The sequence below is a fragment of the Bombina bombina genome, chromosome 12 (genome assembly GCF_027579735.1).
Source record: "Bombina bombina isolate aBomBom1 chromosome 12, aBomBom1.pri, whole genome shotgun sequence".
Lineage (NCBI taxonomy): Eukaryota > Metazoa > Chordata > Amphibia > Anura > Bombinatoridae > Bombina > Bombina bombina.
The window spans coordinates 146,135,349-146,159,876 of NC_069510.1; the positions used below are offsets into that span (position 1 = coordinate 146,135,349).

The following is a 24,528-nucleotide window of genomic DNA, read 5'->3' on the forward strand; positions in this document are numbered from 1 at the left end:
AAGAGGTTCAAACGGAACCCCTTGAAGAACTTTAAGAACCAAATTTAAACTCCATGGCGGAGCAACAGGTTTAAACACAGGCTTGATTCTAACTAAAGCCTGACAAAATGCCTGAACGTCTGGAACATCCGCCAGACGCTTGTGCAAAAGAATAGACAGAGCAGAAATCTGTCCCTTTAAGGAACTAGCTGACAATCCTTTTTCCAATCCTTCTTGGAGAAAAGATAATATCTTGGGAATCCTGACTTTACTCCATGAGTAACCCTTGGATTCACACCAATAAAGATATTTATGCCATATCTTATGATAGATTTTCCTGGTGACAGGCTTTCGTGCCTGAATTAAGGTATCAATGACTGACTCGGAGAAGCCACGCTTTGATAAAATCAAGCGTTCAATCTCCAGGCAGTCAGTCTCAGAGAAATTAGATTTGGATGGTTGAAAGGACCTTGAAGTAGAAGGTCCTGTCTCAGCGGCAGAGTCCATGGTGGAAAGGATGACATGTCCACCAGATCTGCATACCAAGTCCTGCGTGGCCACGCAGGCGCTATCAAGATCACGGATGCTCTCTCCTGCTTGATTTTGGCAATCAGACGAAGGAGCAGAGGAAACGGTGGAAACACATAAGCCAGGTTGAAAGACCAAGGTGCTGCTAGAGCATCTATCAGTGTCGCCTTGGGATCCCTGGACCTGGATCCGTAACAAGGAAGTTTGGCGTTCTGGCGAGACGCCATGAGATCCAGTTCTGGTTTGTCCCAACGATGAATCAATTGTGCAAACACCTCCGGATGGAGTTCCCACTCCCCCGGATGAAAAGTCTGATGACTTAGAAAATCCGCCTCCCAGTTCTCTACACCTGGGATATGGATAGCTGAGAGGTGGCAAGAGTGAATCTCTGCCCAGCGAATTATCTTTGAGACTTCTAACATCGCTAGGGAACTCCTTGTTCCCCCTTGATGGTTGATTAAGCCACAGTCGTGATGTTGTCCGACTGAAATCTGATGAACCTCATTGTCGCTAGCTGAGGCCAAGCCTGAAGAGCATTGAATATCGCTCTCAGTTCCAGAATGTCTATTGGAAGGAGTGTCTCCTCCTGAGTCCACGATCCGTGAGCCTTCAGGGAGTTCCAGACTGCCCCCCAGCCTAGAAGGCTGGCATCTGTCGTTACAATTGTCCAATCTGGCCTGCGAAAGGTCATACCTTTGGACAGATGGACCCGAGATAGCCACCAGAGAAGGGAATCCCTGGTCTCTTGATCCAGATTTCGTAGAGGGGACAAATCTGTGTAATCCCCATTCCACTGACTGAGCATGCAGAGATGCAGCGGTCTGAGATGTAGGCGTGCAAACGGCACTATGTCCATTGCCGCTACCATTAAGCCGATTACTTCCATACACTGAGCCACCGAAGGGCAAGAAGTGGAATAAAGAACACGGCAGGAATTTAGAAGTTTTGATAACCTGGACTCTGTCAGGTAAATCCTCATTTCTACAGAATCTATTAGAGTTCCCAGAAAGGAGACTCTTGTGAGAGGGGATAGAGAACTCTTTTCTTCGTTCACCTTCCACCCATGCGACCTCAGAAATGCCAGAACTATGTCCGTATGAGACTTGGCAATTTGGAAATTTGACGCCTGTATCAGGATGTCGTCTAAATAAGGGGCCACTGCTATGCCCTGCGGTCTTAGGACCGCCAGAAGTGACCCCAGTACTTTCGTAAAGATTCTTGGGGCTGTAGCTAATCCAAAGGGAAGAGCTACAAACTGGTAATGCCTGTCTAGGAAGGCAAACCTGAGAAACCGATGATGATCTTTGTGTATCGGAATGTGAATATAAGCATCCTTTAAATCCACTGTAGTCATATATTGACCCTCCTGGATCATAGGTAGGATGGTACGAATAGTCTCCATCTTGAATGAAGAATTTGTTTAAGATTTTGAGATCTAAAATTGGTCTGAAGGTTCCCTCTTTTTTGGGAACCACAAACAGATTTGAGTAAAATCCCTGTCCCTCCTTTGGAACTGGATGGATCACTCCCATTACTAGGAGGCCTTGTACACAGTGTAAGAATGCCTCTCTCTTTATCTGGTTTGCAGATAATTGTGAAAGGTGAAATCTCCCTTTTGGGGGGGAAGCCTTGAAGTCCAGAAGATATCCCTTGGATATAATTTCCAACGCCCAGGGATCCTGGACATCTCTTGCCTACGCCTGGGCGAAGAGCGAAAGTCTGCCCCCTACTAGATCAGTTACCGGATAGGGGCCGTTCCTTCATGCTGTCTTAGAGGCAGCAGCAGGCTTTTTGGCCTGCTTACCCTTGTTCCAGGTCTGGTTAGGTCTCCAGACCGTCTTGGACTGAGCAAAAGTTCCCTCTTGTTTTGCATTAGAGGAAGTTGATGCCGCACTTGCCTTGAAGTTTCGAAAGGCACGAAAATTAGACTGTTTGGCCCTTGATTTGGACCTATCCTGAGGAAGGGCATGACCTTTTCCTCCAGTGATATCAGCAATAATCTCCTTCAAACCAGGCCCGAATAGGGTCTGCCCCTTGAAGGGAATGTTAAGCAGCTTAGACTTTGAAGTAACGTCAGCTGACCATGATTTAAGCCATATCGCTCTACGCGCCTGGATAGCAAAACCAGAATTTTTAGCCGTTAGTTTAGTCAAATGAACACTGGCATCAGAAACAAAAGAATTGGCTAGCTTAAGTGCTCTAAGCTTGTCAAGTATGTCATCCAATGGAGTCGCTACCTGTAAAGCCTCTTCCAGAGACTCAAGCCAGAACGCCGCAGCATCAGTGACAGGAGCAATGCATGCAAGGGGCTGTAGGATAAAACCTTGTTGAATAAACATTTTCTTAAGGTAACCCTCTAACTTTTTATCCATTGGATCTAAGAAAGCACAACTGTCCTCGACAGGGATAGTAGTACGCTTTGTTAGAGTAGAAACTGCTCCCTCCACCTTAGGAACTGTCTGCCATAAGTCCCGTGTGGTGGCGTCTATTGGAAACATTTTTCTAAAAATAGGAGGGGGAGAGAACGGCACACCTGGTCTATCCCATTCCTTAGTAATAATTTCTGTAAACCTTTTAGGTAATGGAAAAACATCAGTGCACACCGGCACTGCATAGTATTTATCCAGTCTACACAATTTCTCTGGCACTGCAATTGTATCACAGTCATTCAGAGCAGCTAAAACCTCCCTGAGTAACACACGAAGGTGTTCAAGCTTAAATTTTAATGTAGAGATATCAGAATCAGGTTGCATCATCTTCCCTGAGTCAGAAACATCACCCACAGAAAGAAGCTCTCCTTCTTCAGCTTCTGCATATTGTGAGGCAGTATCAGACATAGCTCTTAAAGCGTCAGTATGCTCTGTATTTCGTCTAACTCCAGAGCTATCTCGCTTTCCTCTAAATTCAGGTAGTCTGGCTAATACCGCTGACAGTGTATTATCCATGACTGCTGCCATGTCTTGTAAAGTAAACGCTATGGGCGCCCTAGATGTACTTGGCGCCATTTGAGCGTGAGTCCCTTGAGCGGGAGTCAAAGGGTCTGACACGTGGGGAGAGTTAGTCGGCATAACTTCCCCCTCGTCAGATTCCTCTGGTGATAAATTTTTTAAAGACAGAATATGATCTTTATTGCTTAAAGTGAAATCAGTACATTTGGTACACATTCTAAGAGGGGGTTCCACAATGGCTTTTAAACATAATGAACAAGGAGTTTCCTCTATGTCAGACATGTTTGTACAGACTAGCAATGAGACTAGCAAGCTTGGAAAACACTTTAAATCAAGTTAACAAGCAAATATAAGAAACGGTACTGTGCCTTTAAGAGAAACACATTTTGTCAGAATTTGAAAAACAGTGAAAAAAGGCAGTAAATCAAACGAAATTTTTACAGTGTGTATAATAAGCTAACAGAGCATTGCACCCACTTGCAAATGGATGATTAACCCCTTAGTTCAAAAAACGGATAAAAAAAAACGATATAGGCGTTTTTTAACAGTCACACCAAACTGCCACAGCCTTGCTGTGGGCCTACCTTCCCCAACAAACGATTTTGGAAAGCCTAAGAGCCCTTTAGAGATGTCCTATAGCATTCAGGGGACTCCTGGAGGAAGCTGGATGTCTCAGTCTGTAAAAGTTACTGCGCAAAAAAGCGCTAAATTAGGCCCCTCCCACTCATAGTAACACAGTGGAAAGCCTCAGGAAACTGTTTCTAGGCAAATTTAAGCCAGCCATGTGGAAAAAACTAGGCCCCAATAAAGTTTTATCACCAAAGTATATATAAAAACGTTTAAACATGCCAGCAAACGTTTTATATTGTAAATATAAAAGAGTATTACCTCAGAAAGTAAGCATGATACCAGTCGCTATTAAATCACTGTATTCAGGCTTACCTTACATAAATTTGGCATCAGCAGCATTTTCTAGCATTCACATCTTCTAGAAAAATCTTAACTGCACATACCTCATAGCAGGATAACCTGCACGCCATTCCCCCGCTGAAGTTATCTCTCTCTTCAGTCATGTGTGAGAACAGCAATGGATCTTAGTTACAACCTGCTAAGATCATAGAAATCTTCTATTTTTCTGCCTGGAACAAAATAGTACAACTCCGGTACCATTTAAAAATAATAAACTTTTGATTGAAGTAAAATAACAGCTACATTTCACCACTTCTCTCTTACTACCTCCATGTTTGTTGAGAGTTGCAAGAGAATGACTGGGTATGGCAGTTAGGGGAGGAGCTATATAGACAGCTCTGCTGTGGGTGTCCTCTTGCAACTTCCTGTTGGGAATGAGAATATCCCACAAGTAATGGATGATCCGTGCACTGGATACACCTTACAAGAGAAATCTCGTAGGCAAGCGTTAATACCTGCTACACCCACAGGCAAGGTAGCAACCAACACCCAAAAGGTGAATGAGAACTCTGTACCCTGCTTACCATCCCAGAGAATCGTACTTAAGACACCGCCCACAAAGCCCCTGACGGAGCATAGAGGATAAATGGTCAACTACCTGACCCCAGAAAGGCGGCCCTCCATAACCGACCTCGCCTCTGCACTAACAAGCCCCAAGGCTAGAGTTGCAGCAAGTACATGAAAGACAACCGAACATTGAGATCATGGTCAGACCAAGGGTAATGGAAGAGACAACAGCCAAAGATCCTAGAAGAATCTATCTTCCAAAAATCTTGAAGCATGCAAAAGCTGGAGCTTCACAGCTCCCACAGAAGGCAGGGAACCCCTGCACACGACTCTGAGCAAAGAAAGAACATACCCGCGCATCCAGACCATAAGATCCACCCAAGGCGGGAAGGAAGGAAATTCCGCCACCGCAATAAAATGCTTAATAGGCTAAAGAGTCAGCATCCCAGAAGAACCTCAAGTGAAAATGCAAACCATTAATCACTCGGCACACCAGACCACATAGGTCACACACATCTCCCAATTCAAAAGAATGTAATAACAGTTTGGAGTTCCCGGGGACCTGAGAACCAAGATAATGTCTGAAAAAACAGAACCGTATCCCAGACGAGAAGCCGAAACAACCAACCTAGATTGGTACTCCTAATCCTCCAATTGGAGGGGTTGTATTGAAACAACAGGCCTCATACATCAGTAGGATCCGAGCCCGGAGTCCATAGAATAGGCCAAGTGACATTCAAAACCCAACAGGATTAATCAGCCCCACAAGGGTGACATGAACCCTGGTAACAGTCAAAAAAGCATCAGACTAGTACCTACCTGATATAAGGACACTCTAGAACTGCCCAAGGTCCAAAAAATTCATCCAGAAGGATCGATAAATGAACTAGAAACATAATTCTATTTTTCAACAAGTGCGCAACTTCAGAGGAAGTGCCCACGCGACCTAAATCACAAGTATCGGTTCCAGAGTAGAACGTTCATAAAAACGAAAATCTAACAGGCATGAGCTTAAGAAAAACAAATTAAACACATCCATCCGGATCAAAAAATAAAATGAAGGCAGCACCCATCGGGTGTACGCCCAAGGTGAATGAGGACGACAACGGGACCAGCCGATAAAAAGCCCCATTTACCCAAGCTCAGAACTGGAACCGAAAAACAAAGAAAAAGAAAAAAACGGTGACGTTAAGGAGATTGGCTTCATCCCCAAATGTCAGATCCATTTTGCCATACAGTGTCTAAGGCCTCGGATCCCTCGGCCCGCTTGGACTGGGATCCTCCAACATTGCCAAAACATGCCTTAAAATAACACGAAGGCAAGCCAGCCTATAACGGAAGGCAAAATTATCTCTCGTCGGATCAACTGAAGACCCTGGCCCCGAGATAGGAGAGAAACCTCAGGGGCCAATGTTTCCCCAAAAGGCCGAGCTGAATCGGGCGATCCCACGCTCGACGGGCCCTGGCTAACGGAACACGAACAGCATCTTAGAAATACTTTACTTTGGAGATATAAATGATTCAGCGCCATAGAAATGGCCATGCGGAACCGTGCCGTAACCTCTGCAGAAAACAAGCCACCCTCCGGAGAAGGAATAAAGGCCATAGGGACAACTGCTTGCGCAACCGGGAAATGGACTGGGGCACTTGCTTCACGGGTCATGGAAACCTCGGAGGCGGATGGCTCAACGCAGTCTAAGCTCCCAGATTCGGGAGAAAAGAGTACTCTAGAACGGCAATCTGAACATAACTAATGGGCATTAATTACCCGGGCCAAGTCTTATTCATCACAAGACACATCCTACGTATCGGAGGCATCCGTGTCTCGCATAGTAGAATCCTCATAATCTTGGGATTACAAAAATAACAAAAAAGACTAACTGGCACCCTTTAACACCCCCAATGGCTGGGGCACTTACCACCTCCTGTAAACCAGACAACCTACGAGCAAGACTCTTTCGGTCGCACACAGTCAGCATACGGAAGTGAAAAACAACGTAACCGTACCAGTCACGAAAAGGTTGCGCAATCTTGAAGATTGCGTCCTGAAAAGAAGGCCGTTATGTTCCGAAAAGGCTGTGAGCCTAAGTATAGCTACACATTTGCAGATAGAACCATATAACAAACATGATTAAAAGTCCCCCCCTGTTCAATAACCCCCCTCAGGAGATATTAACCCATGACCCTACCTTGTTTCGTTAACACATTCACATATTGAAATAAAATGAAACGATCTTACCGGAATCAATGCCGTGGAACAGGAAAAAGGCCCTTCAAGTGTGACATATAGTAGCCTCGCTTCTGACATGAACTTGAGTGAAGAAAGATAGGCAGCGAAACTCGTCAACACTGATTACCAAGGAGCTGTTAATATGAGTCGGAATGGGTTCGCAGGAAACCTCTCCCTGCATCTCCAGACTCTAACTTTCATCCATGCTCTCACTGAGAGGCTGACAGGATTACTTAAAACTCAAGTCCCATTGCGAAGAGTACCAACCTCCATAAGAGACTCTCTCGAACTTCTGACACTTCTCTGCCAACCTTCTGTGACAAAAGGCAAAGAATGACTGGGGATGAGGGAAGTGGGGGAGGTATTTAAGCCTTTGGTTGGGGTGTCTTTGCCTCCTCCTGCTGGCCAGGTTCTGTATTTCCCAAAAGTAATGAATGCAGCTGTGGACTCTCCCCTTTTAAGAAGAAAAATGCCATTTCCTAATCTACATAAATAATTATAGTGAGGATGATGATAGAAAGTGAACTTCTAACTATAGATATATAGGTGGTATAAAGGTGAATAATATGTAAATAACAATATGAATTGGTTTAGATTGTGACAAACGATGAGATGTTTGTATAATATGTAAATACAACACTGGTAAATGTATCCAATCAATGCATCATAAGTTTTGAAACTATTGTAGAAAATATGGACACTATGATATATAACATTTCACCCAAAAAGGGCGGAGCAAAATAACGACTTATGTCAGGTTTCTGACGAATCAAGCATAAGCTGGATAAAGCCCTGAAAGCAAGCACCAATGAGGGTGACACGTGTATCGCTATCAGTTTTCAATTGAGAAGGGGTTACAGCTGAACCCCTTGGAATCAACCACCGAACCTACAGAAAGTGGTTGAGATTTGGGTACTCTCATAAGTATTGGAGGTATACAAAACTGTAGATCTAACAGAGGATGACAGCTGAATCTGCATAACATATAGGAGCTGCAGAATTTATCCTGTGTAAGACAGGCAGCACGCCGTGTATGAGGAGACATACTACAATCAAGGTAGGAGCAGTAACTGACTGCAAATTTACTGTCTTATGGATGGCTAGATGTTAACTCATACCTGGTGAGGTAGGCACTTTATTTAAACTTTGCTGTAAAACCTTGAAGGTGTTGTACGTCTAACTATAGAGATATTTTTCTACAGATACCTTGATTGCCACAGGAACCTCCTGTAAAATGTTTTCAGTTTACTCCTTGATGTAACCTAGAGAGCAGCCCGGTTTTCACTATCTCCCACTTAAAAGAACGATTTAGCCTTTTGTTTGATCTGAATTGAATGAATTCATAGATAATTGATTATTATGATCTAACACAAGTGGGCCCACGTTCGTTCTTGTATATATGGTGGTAATAAATTATTATAGCGTAATATCAACAATTGTATCTTGATATTTATGCATTGATTGCATCTTTTTTGACTGTTTGGATGCTATTTTCGTATCCTTTTCCTGCTATTTGAATTATATAGTATTACTAATTAACCTTTTATACTTTGGTGCTGGAAAAAGGGATCTCTGTGGGTTTTATAATCCACTTTTTCTTTCTGCTCAAAAAATATATACACATATAAACACACATACATATATATATATATATATATATATATATATATATATATATATATATATACATATACATACATACACACATGCAAACCTCACATTTGTACATCTATGAAGGGGCTAATTTGGTTAAGATTAAATGATAGCTTCCCTGTTCTCATAAGAAATGCTCTATAAACACGGCAGAGACAATTGGATGTATTGGTGTAAAGAACAACAGATTTTAAATCGATCACATATTGAGGACGACTCATCTATGGATGTTTGCCTTCACACTGGCACAAGAAATAACATGTATTGAGAAGCATATGGTCCTAAAAACCTCCTGTCTCAAGCAAGTTTGATATAATGTATAAAACATAATTTATGCTTACCTGATAAATTTATTTCTCTCGTAGTGTATCCAGTCCACGGATCATCCATTACTTGTGGGATATTCTCCTTCCCAACAGGAAGTTGCAAGAGGATCACCCACAGCAGAGCTGCTATATAGCTCCTCCCCTAACTGCCATATCCAGTCATTCGACCGAAACAAACAGAGAAAGGAGAAACCATAGGGTGCAGTGGTGACTGTAGTTTAATTAAATTTTAGACCTGCCTTAAAATGACAGGGCGGGCCGTGGACTGGATACACTACAAGAGAAATAAATTTATCAGGTAAGCATAAATTATGTTTTCTCTTGTTAAGTGTATCCAGTCCACGGATCATCCATTACTTATGGGATACCAATACCAAAGCTAAAGTACACGGATGATGGGAGGGACAAGGCAGGGATTAAGCGGAAGGAACCACTGCCTGAAGAACCTTTCTCCCAAAAACAGCCTCCGAAGAAGCAAAAGTATCAAATTTGTAAAATTTTGAAAAAGTGTGAAGCGAAGACCAAGTCGCGGCCTTGCAAATCTGTTCAACAGAGGCCTCATTTTTAAAGGCCCAGGTGGAAGCCACAGCTCTAGTAGAATGAGCTGTAATTCTTTCAGCGGGCTGCTGTCCAGCAGTCTCATAGGCTAGGCGTATAATACTCCGAAGCCAAAAGGAAAGAGAGGTTGCCGAAGCTTTTTGACCTCTCCTCTGTCCAGAATAAACGACAAACAGGGAGGATGTTTGACGAAAATCTTTAGTAGCTTGTAAGTAAAACTTCAAGGCACGGACAACGTCCAGATTATGTAAAAGACGTTCCTTCTTTGAAGAAGGATTAGGACACAATGATGGAACAACAATCTCTTGATTGAAATTCTTGTTAGAAACCACCTTAGGTAAAAACCCAGGTTTGGTACGCAGAACTACCTTATCTGCATGAAAAATCAGATAAGGAGAATCACGTTGTAAGGCAGATAGCTCAGAGACTCTCCGAGCCGAGGAAATAGCCATCAAAAACAGAACTTTCCAAGATAAAAGCTTAATAACAATGGAATGAAGGGGTTCAAACGGAACTCCTTGAAGAACTTTAAGAACCAAGTTTAAGCTCCATGGGGGAGCAACAGGTTTAAACACAGGCTTAATTCTAACCAAAGCCTGACAAAATGCCTGGACGTCTGGAACTTCTGCCAGACGCTTGTGCAAAAGAATAGACAGAGCAGAAATCTGTCCCTTTAAGGAACTAGCTGATAATCCTTTGTCCAAACCCTCTTGGAGAAAGGACAATATCCTAGGAATCCTAACCTTACTCCATGAGTAATTCTTGGATTCACACCAGTAAAGATATGTACGCCATATCATGTGATAGATTTTCCTGGTAACAGGCTTTCGTGCCTGTATTAAGGTATCAATGACTGACTCGGAGAAGCCACGCTTTGATAGAATCAAGCGTTCAATCTCCATGCAGTCTCAGAGAAATTAGATTTGGATGATTGAAAGGACCTTGTATTAGAAGGTACTGTCTTAGAGGCAGAGTCCATGGTGGAAAGGATGACATGTCCACTAGGTCTGCATACCAGGTCCTGCGTGGCCACGCAGGCGCTATTAGAATCACCGATGCTCTCTCCTGTTTGATTTTGGCAATCAGTCGAGGGAGCAGAGGAAACGGTGGAAACACATAAGCCAGGTTGAAGAACCAAGGCGCTGCTAGAGCATCTATCAGCGTCGCTTCTGGGTCCCTGGACCTGGATCTTGGCGTTCTGGCGAGACGCCATGAGATCCAACTCTGGTTTGCCCCAACGATGAATCAATTGAGCAAACACCTCCGGATGGAGTTCCCACTCCCCCGGGTGAAAAGTCTGACGACTTAGAAAATCCGCCTCCCAGTTCTCCACGCCTGGGATATGGATTGCTGACAGGTGGCAAGAGTGAGTTTCTGCCCAGCGAATTATTTTTGAGACTTCTAACATCGCTAGAGAACTCCTGGTTCCCCCTTGATGGTTGATGTAAGCTACAGTCGTGATATTGTCCGACTGAAATCTGATGAACCTCAGTGTTGCTAACTGAGGCCAAGCCAGAAGAGCATTGAATATTGCTCTTAACTCCAGAATATTTATCGGAAGGAGTTTCTCCTCCTGAGTCCACGATCCCTGTGCCTTCAGGGAGTTCCAGACTGCACCCCAACCTAGAAGGCTGGCATCTGTTGTTACAATTGTCCAATCTGGCCTGCGAAAGGTCATACCCTCGGACAGGTGGACCCGAGACAATCACCAGAGAAGAGAATCTCTGGTCTCTTGATCCAGTTTTAGCAGAGGGGACAAATCTGTGTAATCCCCATTCCACTGACTTAGCATGCATAATTGCAGCGGTCTGAGATGTAGGCGCTCAAATGGCACTATGTCCATTGCCGCTACCATTAAGCCGATCACCTCCATACACTGAGCCACCGAAGGGCGCGGAATGGAATGAAGAATACTGCAAGCATATAGAAGCTTTGATAACCTGGACTCCGTCAGGTAAATTTTCATCTCTACAGAATCTATAAGAGTCCCTAAGAAGGAGACTCTTGTGAGTGGGGATAGAGAACTCTTTTCCTCGTTCACTTTCCACCCGTGCGATCTCAGAAATGCCAGAACTATCTCTGTATGAGACTTGGCAATTTGAAAGCTTGACGCCTGTATCAGGATGTCGTCTAGATACGGAGCCACCGCTATGCCTCGCGGTCTTAGAACCGCCAGAAGTGAGCCCAGAACCTTCGTAAAGATTCTCGGGGCTGTAGCCAACCCGAAGGGAAGAGCTACAAATTGGTAATGCCTGTCTAGAAAGGCAAACCTTAGGAACCGATGATGATCTTTGTGAATCGGTATGTGAAGGTAGGCATCCTTTAAGTCCACTGTGGTCATGTACTGACCCTCTTGGATCATGGGTAGGATGGTCCGAATAGTTTCCATTTTGAAAGATGGAACTCTGAGGAATTTGTTTAAGATCTTTAGATCCAAAATTGGTCTGAAGGTTCCCTCTTTTTTGGGAACCACAAACAGATTTGAATAAAAACCCTGTCCTTGTTCCGTCCGCGGAACTGGATGGATCACTCCCATTACTAGGAGGTCTTGCACACAGCGTAGGAATGCCTCTTTCTTTATCTGATTTGCAGATAACCTTGAAAGATGAAATCTCCCTTGTGGAGGGGAAGCTTTGAAGTCCAGAAGATATCCCTGAGATATGATCTCCAACGCCCAGGGATCCTGAACATCTCTTGCCCATGCCTGGGCGAAGAGAAAAAAAGTCTGCCCCCTACTAGATCCGTCGCCGGATAGGGGGCCGTTCCTTCATGCTGTCTTAGAGGCAGCAGCAGGCTTTCTGGCCTGCTTGCCTTTGTTCCAGGACTGGTTAGGTTTCCAGGCCTGCTTAGATTGAGCAAAAGTTCCCTCTTGTCTTGAAGCGGAGGAAGTTGATGCTGCACCTGCCTTGGAATTTCGAAAGGCACGAAAATTAGACTGTTTGGTCTTTGATTTGGCCCTGTCCTGAGGAAGGGTATGACCCTTACCTCCAGTAATGTCAGCAATAATTTCTTTCAAACCAGGCCCGAATAAGGTCTGCCCCTTGAAAGGAATGTTGAGTAATTTAGACTTTGAAGTCACATCAGCTGACCAGGATTTGAGCCATAGCGCCCTACGCGCCTGGATGGCGAATTCGGAATTCTTAGCCGTTAGTTTAGTCAAATGAACAATGGCATCAGAAACAAATGAGTTAGCTAGCTTAAGAGTTCTAAGCTTGTCAACTATTTCAGTCAATGGAGCTGTATGGATGGCCTCTTCCAGGGCCTCAAACCAGAATGCCGCCGCAGCAGTGACAGGCGCAATGCATGCAAGGGGCTGTAAAATAAAACCTTGTTGAATAAACATTTTCTTAAGGTAATCCTCCAATTTTTTATCCATTGGATCTGAAAAAGCACAACTGTCCTCAACCGGGATAGTGGTACGCTTTGCTAAAGTAGAAACTGCTCCCTCCACCTTAGGGACAGTCTGCCATAAGTCCCGTGTAGTGGCATCTATTGGAAACATTTTTCTAAATATAGGAGGTGGGGAAAAGGACACACCGGGCCTATCCCACTCCTTACTAATAATTTCTGTAAGCCTTTTAGGTATTGGAAAAACATCAGTACTCACCGGCACTGCATAGTATTTATCCAGCCTACACAATTTCTCTGGCACTGCAATTGTGTCACAGTCATTCAGAGCAGCTAATACCTCCCCAAGCAATACACGGAGGTTCTCAAGCTTAAATTTAAAATTAGAAATCTCTGAATCAGGTCTCCCCGAATCAGAGACGTCACCCACAGACTGAAGCTCTCCGTCCTCAGGTTCTGCATATTGTGACGCAGAATCAGACATGGCTCTTACAGCATCTACGCGCTCTGTATCTCGTCTAACCCCAGAGCTATTGCGCTTGCCTCTCAATTCAGGCAATCTGGATAATACCTCTGACAGGGTATTATTCATGATTGCAGCCATGTCCTGCAAAGTAATCGCTATGGGCGTCCCTGATGTACTTGGCGCCATATTAGCGTGCGTCCCTTGAGCAGGAGGCGAAGGGTCCGACACGTGGGGAGAGTTAGTCGGCATAACTTCCCCCTCGACAGACCCCTCTGGTGACAATTCTTTTATAGATAAAGACTGATCTTTACTGTTTAAGGTGAAATCAATACATTTAGTACACATTCTCCTATGGGGCTCCACCATGGCTTTTAAACATAATGAACAAGTATCCTCTGTTTCAGACATGTTTGTACAGACTAGCAATGAGAATAGCAAGCTTGGAAAACACTTTAAAGCAAGTTAACAAGCAATATAAAAAACGTTACTGTGCCTTTAAGAGAAACAAATTTTGACAAAATTTGAAATAACAGTGAAAAAAGGCAGTTACACTAACAAAATGTTTACAGTGTACGTAACAAGTCAGCAGAGCATTGCACCCACTTGCAAATGGATGATTAACCCCATAATAACAAAAACAGAATAATAAATGACAAAAACGTTTTTTAAACACAGTCACAACAACTGCCACAGTCTACTGTGATTGTTACCCTCCTCAAACACGACTTTGAAGCCTTTTGAGCCCTTCAGAGATGTCCTGTATCATGCAGAGGGAAGCTGAATGTCTCTGTCAGTATTTTTAGCTGCACAGAAAAGCACTAAAATAGGCCCTTCCCACTCATATTGCAACAGTGGAAAGCCTGTCTCTAGGCAGAAATCAAACCAGCCATGTGGAAAAAAACTAGGCCCCAATAAGTTTTGTCACCAAACATATATAAAAACGATTAACATGCCAACAAACGTTTTATATTACATTTTTATAAGAGTATGCATCTCTATTAATAAGCCTGATACCAGTCGCTATCACTGCATTTAAGGCTTTACTTACATTAATCCGGTATAAGCAGCATTTTCTAGCAAATTCCATCCCTAGAAAAATATTAACTGCACATACCTTATTGCAGGAAAACCTGCACGCCATTCCCTCTCTGAAGTTACCTCACTCCTCAGAATATGTGAGAACAGCCATGGATCTTAGTTACTTCTGCTATAGAAAATGCAGGCAGATTCTTCTTCTAAATACTGCCTGAGATAAACAGCACACTCCGGTACCATTTAAAAATAAACTTTTGATTGAAGAAATAAACTAAGTATAAAACACCACTCTCCTCTTACGACCTCCATCTTTGTTGAGGGTTGCAAGAGAATGACTGGATATGGCAGTTAGGGGAGGAGCTATATAGCAGCTCTGCTGTGGGTGATCCTCTTGCAACTTCCTGTTGGGAAGGAGAATATCCCATAAGTAATGGATGATCCGTGGACTGGATACACTTAACAAGAGAAATAAGAGTTTTCTTTCTGTCTTATAATAAAACTAACCATTAAGATAACTTACTTTTTTGTTCCCCGAGAATAGCATGTAGAGCTGGTGCATAGACCCACCATTCTTGGCAAGCTCTTTCTTGATGGTCATTGGAGATGGAAGAGACCAAGTGGTCTTCGTGTTTTCATTCTCCGTGCAATTCAAGGCGTTGTCAGACGTAAAGCAGTTCTGGGTTTTGGGTTCCTGGAGAAGGCTCCCTTCACTGTGCGTCCTCCGACGGAGAGAGTTTTGAACGGTTAAGGTGTATTGCTTTTCACATCCAGATGTTTCTATCATGCTAGATCGCTTAGGGTCATTTCGGTCCAAATAATTATCATCGCTGTCATCCTCATAATCCTCATCATCGTCGTCGTCATCATCTTCCTCATCATCATCATCCTCCTCTTCCTCCTCATCAGAACCCATAAGTTGTGTTGATCCTAGTTCCTCTGCACTAAAGCTTCTTTCTAACCGTACTTCTGGAATAATGAAGGTTGGGCGGCTTGCTCCTTGTAGAGCTTGTGTTAGTGATCCGTTATTTACTTCCTGTCCACTTATATGGTTTTGGGAGTCTAATGTAACATTCTCCTGAGATGCAGTACATGTCTCCTTGGCCAATGTATTTTCCTCAACAGAAGGCATCTCCATTTTACGCTCACCTTCTGGATCTTGCATCTGTAAAGAGACAGGGTAATATCTAAGTATCAGAATAAAACAACAAGTCTAAACAAATGATAGCAACATCTATAGTGGTAGCTTGCTCAAAAATATGAACAGATGATGCCCTAAACCAGCCCAGTTATAAATACATCATGGGGTTCACAAACCTATTTAAAATTTAGAAGCCAGTAGGGATATTTAAGCTACAGGCATACTTTTAGGAGCCAGACAATGATATTTGTCTATAGATTACATGGAGAATAACAAAAAAAGTTAGGCGCCAGAGGGAAAATTCTAGGAGCCGGTGGCTCTCTGGCTTCTGGTTTGTCAAGCCCTGAAATACATTAAAAGTCACACTTGTCATACATTCGCATTATATATAACAACCACCTTGTACAAATATGCATAAAAAGGAAATGTTTACTTAGAATATTTTGTGTAATTTTGAACTTAAGAGCATATACAAATAAACAAGACACATTGCTCACCTATACATAGATGTAGCACAAACTACAAATGTCAAAAATACCCCCAACTCATGGTACTAAGCTCTATAGGTGACAAAAACAGAGGAATCTGAAGTAATGTATGTTTTACCCTACGTCTATATAAAAACAACACATATGCAATTACATTGTATTTACACTATATATCTAGGCATATACATACACATCTAATTTGTAAACAATGTACATATCTTGGTATAAATGAGAAGAAACATATCACAATCCAAATATTTCTCTCCTCAAAAAGATGTCTCTGCAGCAGGAGATCTATATAGAAATCTTGTTATTTTTGATAAACAGGTAAGTCTCCTTATTAAAGATAAACAGGGGATGAGGAAAGCAGTCAAGATTTACATCAGATGGAATGTGATTCTGCTCTGTCGGAGACAGACATGGCTATTTTGGGAACTTTCTGAAAAGCTAATCTGAAAACATTGGACTAAAGTAATACAACAAATAGAATTTAGCATATAATAATATGCTTGTGTGTATAAACAGATACACAGGATCAGATTTTCTAACGCTCTCGGGTCTGGCGAGATTAAAAAAAATATTAAACAGTATGAGATTGTTTTATAAAATGTTTAATTATGTGTAGTTAAAAAAATATTGCAATATACTTCCATTATTTATTTATTTAGTCCCCTTTTCCTGAAAATTGTTGGATCTCTAAATTTTCTAAGTTTCTATAAAGTATTGTTTGTACTTAAGTCGCCCATATCTATTTCCCCTGCTTAAGAAGACAACTAGAGACCAATATAAAAAGCTATACAAGAAGGGATTCCACACAGCCTTGTTTACACAGAGATAAAGAGAAAACTAGTTCAAACATGGCGACACCCATTACTTTATAGAAACTAAACCTTTACACTTATATTTTCAATACTTAAAGGGACACTGAACCCAAATTTTTTCTTTATTGATTCAGATAGAGCATGCAATTTTAAGCAACTTTTCGAATTTAGTCTTATCAATTTTTCTTTGTTCTCTTGCTATCTTTATTTGAAAAAGAAGGCATCTAAGCTATTATTTGGTTCAGAACCATGGACAGAACTTGTTTATTGGTCGGTTAAATTAATCCACCAATCAGGAAGAACAACCCAGGCTGTTCACCAAAAATGGGCCGGCATCTAAACTTACATTATTGCTTTTCAAATAAAGATACCAAGAGAATGAAGAAAATGTGATAATAGGAGTAAATTAGAAAGTAGCTTAAAATTGCATGCTCTATCTGAATCACGAAAGAAAATAATTTGAGTTCAGTGTCCCTTTAAACAACTGCTTTAATTGTAAAAACCCCCCCAAAGAAAAATCAACACAAAAAAAAAACATCTACATAATCTTCTAAGGATAATCTTTGCTTTGAATACATCATTATGTCTAGCAGGTATTAACGGTTTAATATCCCTTTAAAGTGAATGTCAAGTTAGATGAATCGGTGCCCGGTTTTTAATAATACCATTAAAAAGAAGGGCACTTTAATTCATCAAAATTGACATTTCACCCTTTAATCCTGACAGCCGCTCCAGCGATTCCCCTGGCCGTCGGGAAGCGACGAATCCAGCTTCCTGCAATCACGGCTTTTCCCCCGGGGGAATCATGGCCTGAGGCAACGGCGTGATTGGAGGAAGCCGGATTCGTCATTTTGGACCCCCGAAGAGGGCTTGCGACGGGCGGAGGAAGCGCTGCAGCGCCTGTCAGGATTAAAAGGTACGTTTTTGAAGAAAACAAGTGAAATTTTGATGAATTAAAGTGCCCTTGTTTTTAATAGGATTATTAAAAACCGGGCACCGATTCATCTAAATTGACCTTCACTTTAACTAATAAGTTTCAACAGTACTGAAAGGCCACACAAAGAATTTTAGAGAGAAAGAGAGATGGGCCTGATTTTCTGAAGCTCTCTGCTTCTGAGATATGATCTGTCAGCACTAAATAGGATTTTATAAAGGCAAAAGTTCAAGAGTTCTGTATCTTGAAAAGGGGCGTAACTTACATTCTAGTATAAGAGGAAGATGCACGTACATTACCGTATAAGTATAGCGTTCAAAAGTACAATACTAAAGAACATAATGAGTGTATACATTAAATAGCATAATATACATTAAAACTGTATGACAAGCAGCAAAATGCTAATTTAAAGGGACGTGAAGCCCCAAATTTTTCTTTCATGATTTAGAAAGAGCATGCAATTTTAAACAACTTTCCAGTTTGCTTCTATTATTTAATTTGCTTCATTCTCTTAATATCCTTTGTTAAAATGAATATCTAGATAGGATCAGTAGCTTCTGATATTTATATCTAAAGAATGAAGCAAATTAGATAATAGAAGTAAACGGGAAATTTGTTCATTATTGTATTCTCTATCTGAATCATGAAAGTAAAATTTTGGGTTTCATTTCCATTTAAATTACAAAGTATGATTCAGACCCTTTTCCACCCGTAATATCAGAGTTAATTTCTGCCAAACCGGGTCCATGCAAGGCTTTTGCCCTTGTAAGGAATCGCCAGAAGCTTGACTTTAGAGGAAACGTCCGCAGACCAGGATTTCAACCATAACGCCCTGAGGGCTGGGACAGCGCAACTAGAAGTTTTAGCTCCTAGTCTAACAACCTGTAAAATGGCATCTGCAATAAAGGAATTGGCCAACTTAAGAGCTTTAATCCTATCTTGAATTTCATCCAAGAAAGTCCCTATTTGAAGAGAATCAGACAAGGCGTCGAACCAATAAGATGCCGCACTAGTCATGGTGGCAATACACACCACAGGTTGCCATTGGAGACCTTGATGAACATAAATCTTTTTCAAATAAGCCTCCAGCTTCTTGTCCATCGGATCCTTAAAAGAGCAGCAATCCTCAATAGGAATAGTGGTTCTCTTAGCCAGAGTGGAAATGGCCCCTTCAACTTTGGGTACAGTATACCAAGGGTCTTTAATGGAGTCCTCGACAGGAAAACATTTCTTAAAAATGGGAGATGGGGAAAGACACACCACTGGTTTCTCCCATTCCTGTGAGATAATCTCCCTAGCGTGATCCGGCACAGGTTCATCAAAGAAACTATTAAATTTGCTAGATTTCTTAGGAGTGACAACGACAGGGGTATCTTAGTCATCTAAAGTAGCTAAAACCTCCTTTAACAATACACAAAGGCATTCTAGCTTAAATCTGAAGGATACCACCTCCGTCTCAGAAGAAGGAATTATACTGTCTGAATCTGAGATTTCACCCTCGGAAAGTTTGGATGTATCTTCCTCATAAGATTTATGAGAAAGTGCATAAAGTTAATCTGATCTCTTGTATTGTGTACAAATGTATATATATTTATTTGTTATACATGTGTTTACAGTAGGTAAATAAGCATCAAGTTAATCTAATCTCTTAAAAAAAATGATAAGAGAAGTGCAAATACACAAACCCTGTAAACTGGGTGACTTTATTTTCACTTTGGACTACATCAATAGCTTAATGGATTTTGAGGTAAAAGCTGTGCTTTTTATTGTATGTATTTATATCTGATACTACCACATTTTTTTTTTGTCTAATAATTTTATTGCCATTTTATTTAATTTTTGCATCATATACGTTTTTATTATTTATATATTTTTAAAAAAAATATTTTTATTTGATCAATTCTTATTTGGTCATATATTCCTGGAGAGATCCGATAGTGGATTAGCGCAGATTTACAAGTTGTTTTTTGAAATTTGATCTCTTGTATTGTGTACAAATGTATATGTATTTACTTGTTATACATGTGTTTACAGTAGGTATGTATGCATCAAGTTAATCTGATCTCTTGAATTGTGTACAAATGTATATGTATTTACTTGTTATACATGTGTTTACAGTAGGTATGTATGCATCAAGTTATACTAATCTCTTTAATTGTGTACAGATGTATATGTATTTACTTGTTATACATGTGTTTACAGTAGTTATATAAGCATCTAATTAATCTGATCTCTTGTATTGTGTACAAATGTATATGTATATGTATTTACTTGTTATACATGTGTTTACAGTAGGTATATAAGCATCTAATTAATCTGATCTCTTGCATTGTGTACAAATGCATATGTATTTACTTGTTATACGTGTGTTTACAGTAGGTATTTAAGCATCTAATTAATCTGATCTCTTGTATTGTGGACAGATGTATATGTATTTACTTGTTATACATGTGTTTACAGTAGGTATCTAAGCATTAAGTTAATCTGATCTCTTGTATTGTGTACAGATGTATATGTATTTACTAGTTATACATGTGTTTACAGTAGGTATATAAGCATCTAGTTAATCTGATCTCTTGTATTGTGTACAGACGTATATGTATTTACTTGTTATACATGTGTTTACAGTAGGTATATAAGCATCTAGTTAATCTGATCTCTTGTATTGTGTACAGATGTATATGTATTTACTTGTTATACATGTGTTTACAGTAGGTATATATGCATTTAATCTGATCTCTGGTATTGTGTACGGATGTATATGTATTTACTTATTATACATGTGTTTACAGTAGGTATGTATGCATCTAGTTAATCTGAACTTGTATTGTGTACAGATGTATATGTATTTACTTGTTATACATGTGTTTACAGTAGGTATGTATGAATCTAATCTGATCTCTGGTATTGTGTACAGAAGTATATGTATTTACTTGTTATACATGTGTTTACAGTAGGTATGTATGCATCTAATTAATTTGATCTCATGTATTGTGTACAGATGTATATGTATTTACTTGTTATACATGTGTTTACAGTAGGTATGTATGCATCTAGTTAATCTGAACTTGTATTGTGTACAGATGTATAAGTATTTACTTGTTATACATGTGTTTACAGTAGGTATGTATGCATCTACTTAATCTGATCTCTTGTATTGTGTACAGATGTATATGTATTTACTTGTTATACATGTGTTTACAGTAGGTATGTATGCATCTAGTTAATCTGATCTCTTGTATTGTGTACAGATGTATATGTATTTACTTGTTATACATGTGTTTACAGTAGGTATGTATGAATCTACTTAATCTGATCTCTTGTATTGTGTACAGATGTATATGTATTTACTTGTTATACATGTGTTTACAGTAGGTATGTATGCATCTACTTAATCTGATCTCTTGTATTGTGTACAGATGTATATGTATTTACTTGTTATACATGTGTTTACAGTAGGTATGTATGCATCTACTTAATCTGATCTCTTGTATTGTGTACAGATGTATATGTATTTACTTGTTTTACATGTGTTTACAGTAGGTATGTATGAATCTAATCTGATCTCTGGTATTGTGTACAGACGTATATGTATTTACAGTAGGTATATAAGCATCTAGTTATACTGATCTCTTGTATTGTGTACAAATGTATATGTATTTACTTGTTATACATGTGTTTACAGTAGGTATATAAGCATCTAGTTATATTGATCTCTTGTATTGTGTACAGATGTATATGTATTTACTTGTTATACATGTGTTTACAGCAGGTATATAAGCATTAAGTTAATCTGATCTCTTGTATTGTGTACAGATGTATATGTATTTACTTGTTATACATGTGTTTACAGTAGGTATACAAGCATCTAGTTATACTGATCTCTTGTATTGTGTACAGAAGTATATGTATTTACTTGTTATACATGTGTTTACAGTAGGTATGTATGCATCTAGTTAATCTGATCTCTTGTATTGTGTACAGATGTATATGTATTTACTTGTTATACATGTGTTTACAGTAGGTATGTATGAATCTAATCTGATCTCTGGTATTGTGTACAGACGTATATGTATTTACTTGTTATACATGTGTTTACAGTAGGTATATAAGCATCTAGTTAATCTGATCCCTTGTATTGTGTACATATGTATATGTATTTACTTGCTATACATGTGTTTACAATAGGTATGTATGCATCTAGTTAATCTGATCTCTTGTATTGTGTACAGATGTATATGTATTTACTTGTTATACATGTGTTTACAGTAGGTATGTATGCATCTAGTTATACTGATCTCTTGTATTGTGTACAGACGTATATGTATTTACTTGTTATACATGTGTTTACAGTAGGTATGTATGCATCTAGTTATACTGATCTCTTGTATTGTGTACAGACGTATATGTATTTACTTGATATACATGTGTTTACAGTAGGTATACAAGCATCTAGTTATACTGATCTCTTGTATTGTGTACAGATGTATATGTATTTACTTGTTATACATGTGTTTACAGTAGGTATGTATGCATCTAGTTAATCTGATCTCTTGTATTGTGTACAGATGTATATGTATTTACTTGTTATACATGTGTTTACAGTAGGTATGTATGAATCTAATCTGATCTCTGGTATTGTGTACAGACGTATATGTATTTACAGTAGGTATATAAGCATCTAGTTATACTGATCTCTTGTATTGTGTACAAATGTATATGTATTTACTTGTTATACATGTGTTTACAGTAGGTATATAAGCATCTAGTTATATTGATCTCTTGTATTGTGTACAGATGTATATGTATTTACTTGTTATACATGTGTTTACAGCAGGTATATAAGCATTAAGTTAATCTGATCTCTTGTATTGTGTACAGATGTATATGTATTTACTTGTTATACATGTGTTTACAGTAGGTATACAAGCATCTAGTTATACTGATCTCTTGTATTGTGTACAGAAGTATATGTATTTACTTGTTATACATGTGTTTACAGTAGGTATGTATGCATCTAGTTAATCTGATCTCTTGTATTGTGTACAGATGTATATGTATTTACTTGTTATACATGTGTTTACAGTAGGTATGTATGAATCTAATCTGATCTCTGGTATTGTGTACAGACGTATATGTATTTACTTGTTATACATGTGTTTACAGTAGGTATATAAGCATCTAGTTATACTGATCTCTTGTATTGTGTACAGATGTATATGTATTTACTGTCTCAGTTGAGCTGAATAAACTTGCAGATATTTTATGAGCCTCTTGTTACTGTGGCTGCCAAGCAATAGCATACCTCACATGCCCCAACCTGCCCTCCAAGGGACCTTGTTATACAACATGTGGCATAATCACCTTACTGAATGCAAGATGCCATAGAAAACTTTTTTTGGCGTTATGAAAATAAAGAATGTCCTGGGAACAAAGCACATTTGATAACAGAAATGCACACTCATTTGCCATAGCTCAGTAAGCAAGGGTCTGTGTCTTACTTAAAGGAACGTGAAAGTAAAAAGAAAACTTTTTGGATTAAGACACAGCATGTAATTTTAACTCATTAAGGACCGGGCATTTCAGACTAAAAATTCATCAAAAGACCACAGCATTTTTGATATCACTTCATTTAAACAGAAAAAGAGCCTTGTATTTTTATCTACTTTTTATTTACCTATCTAAACTATATATATATATATTTTAGTAGACAACCTAAGGTAGTAATCTAGGCCCATTTTGGTATATTTCATGCTACTGTTTTGCTGCAAAATGCAATCTTTAAAAAATTTAAAAAAAAATGGTAATTTTTTTCACAAACTTTGGGTTTCTTACTGAAATTATTTACATAGCACTTGCGCAATCATAACACAAATGGTGGTAAAAGCTTCTCTGGGATCCCCTTTGTTCAGAAATAGCAGACATGCATGGCACGCTATTATGCCAAGAAAGAATATTTAAACTGACCTAATAATCAAAATCAAACTGCAGACCATATGCCCTATTCATTAAAGATATAGGCTGTGCTAAAAAAAAAAAAGGTTTTGGCTGCATTACGATGCTATGATTAAAATTTCTACCTAACCACATGCTGTAGCAGATTGTGCATTATTGTTTGCATGTGGACAAGCGCAAGATAACATATGCTGAGCTATTAATTGTGCTCACTTGTAATTTAGCCCATTGTAAAAGAAGGAAATTGTTTTAAAATTTTAAAGGGATATTATACACTAGATTTTTAAAAAAAATGTTTTGTAAATGATCCATATAGCCCATACAGGTATAGTTTTGCTTGCTCCTGTTTGTGAAAAGAGTCTTTTCATATGCAGAGGAGGGGGAGTGTCTGCTCTTTTTGCTATAGAACCACTTTCAGTGGGTGTTCCAACTACCTTTTCAACAGAGCTAAACTGTGAGTTTCTAAGTAGGTTTTTAAAAGGTTTTATACTGGATTTTTATATCTGTATCTGTGCATATTATTCTTTATAGTAGTCTCTATTACATGCAGTTAAATGAAAATTGGTGTATACTGTCCCTTTAAAGAAACAGTCTAGTCAAAAATAAACTATCACGATTCAGATAGAGAACGTAATTTTAAACAAT

The 24,528-nt window shown here is 39.6% G+C and overlaps 1 protein-coding gene across 4 annotated transcripts in view; it reads right to left on the bottom strand.

The window, feature by feature from the left end:
* RGS3 (regulator of G protein signaling 3) overlaps positions 1-24,528 on the bottom strand; it is a 1,044,909-nt gene that overhangs the window by 93,520 nt on the left and 926,861 nt on the right. For all 4 annotated transcript variants that reach the window (XM_053695840.1, XM_053695841.1, XM_053695843.1 and 1 more), the window contains one exon: positions 15,068-15,709. In XM_053695840.1, coding sequence (XP_053551815.1) covers positions 15,068-15,709 — 642 coding nt within the window. The remainder of the gene's footprint in view (positions 1-15,067; positions 15,710-24,528) is intronic.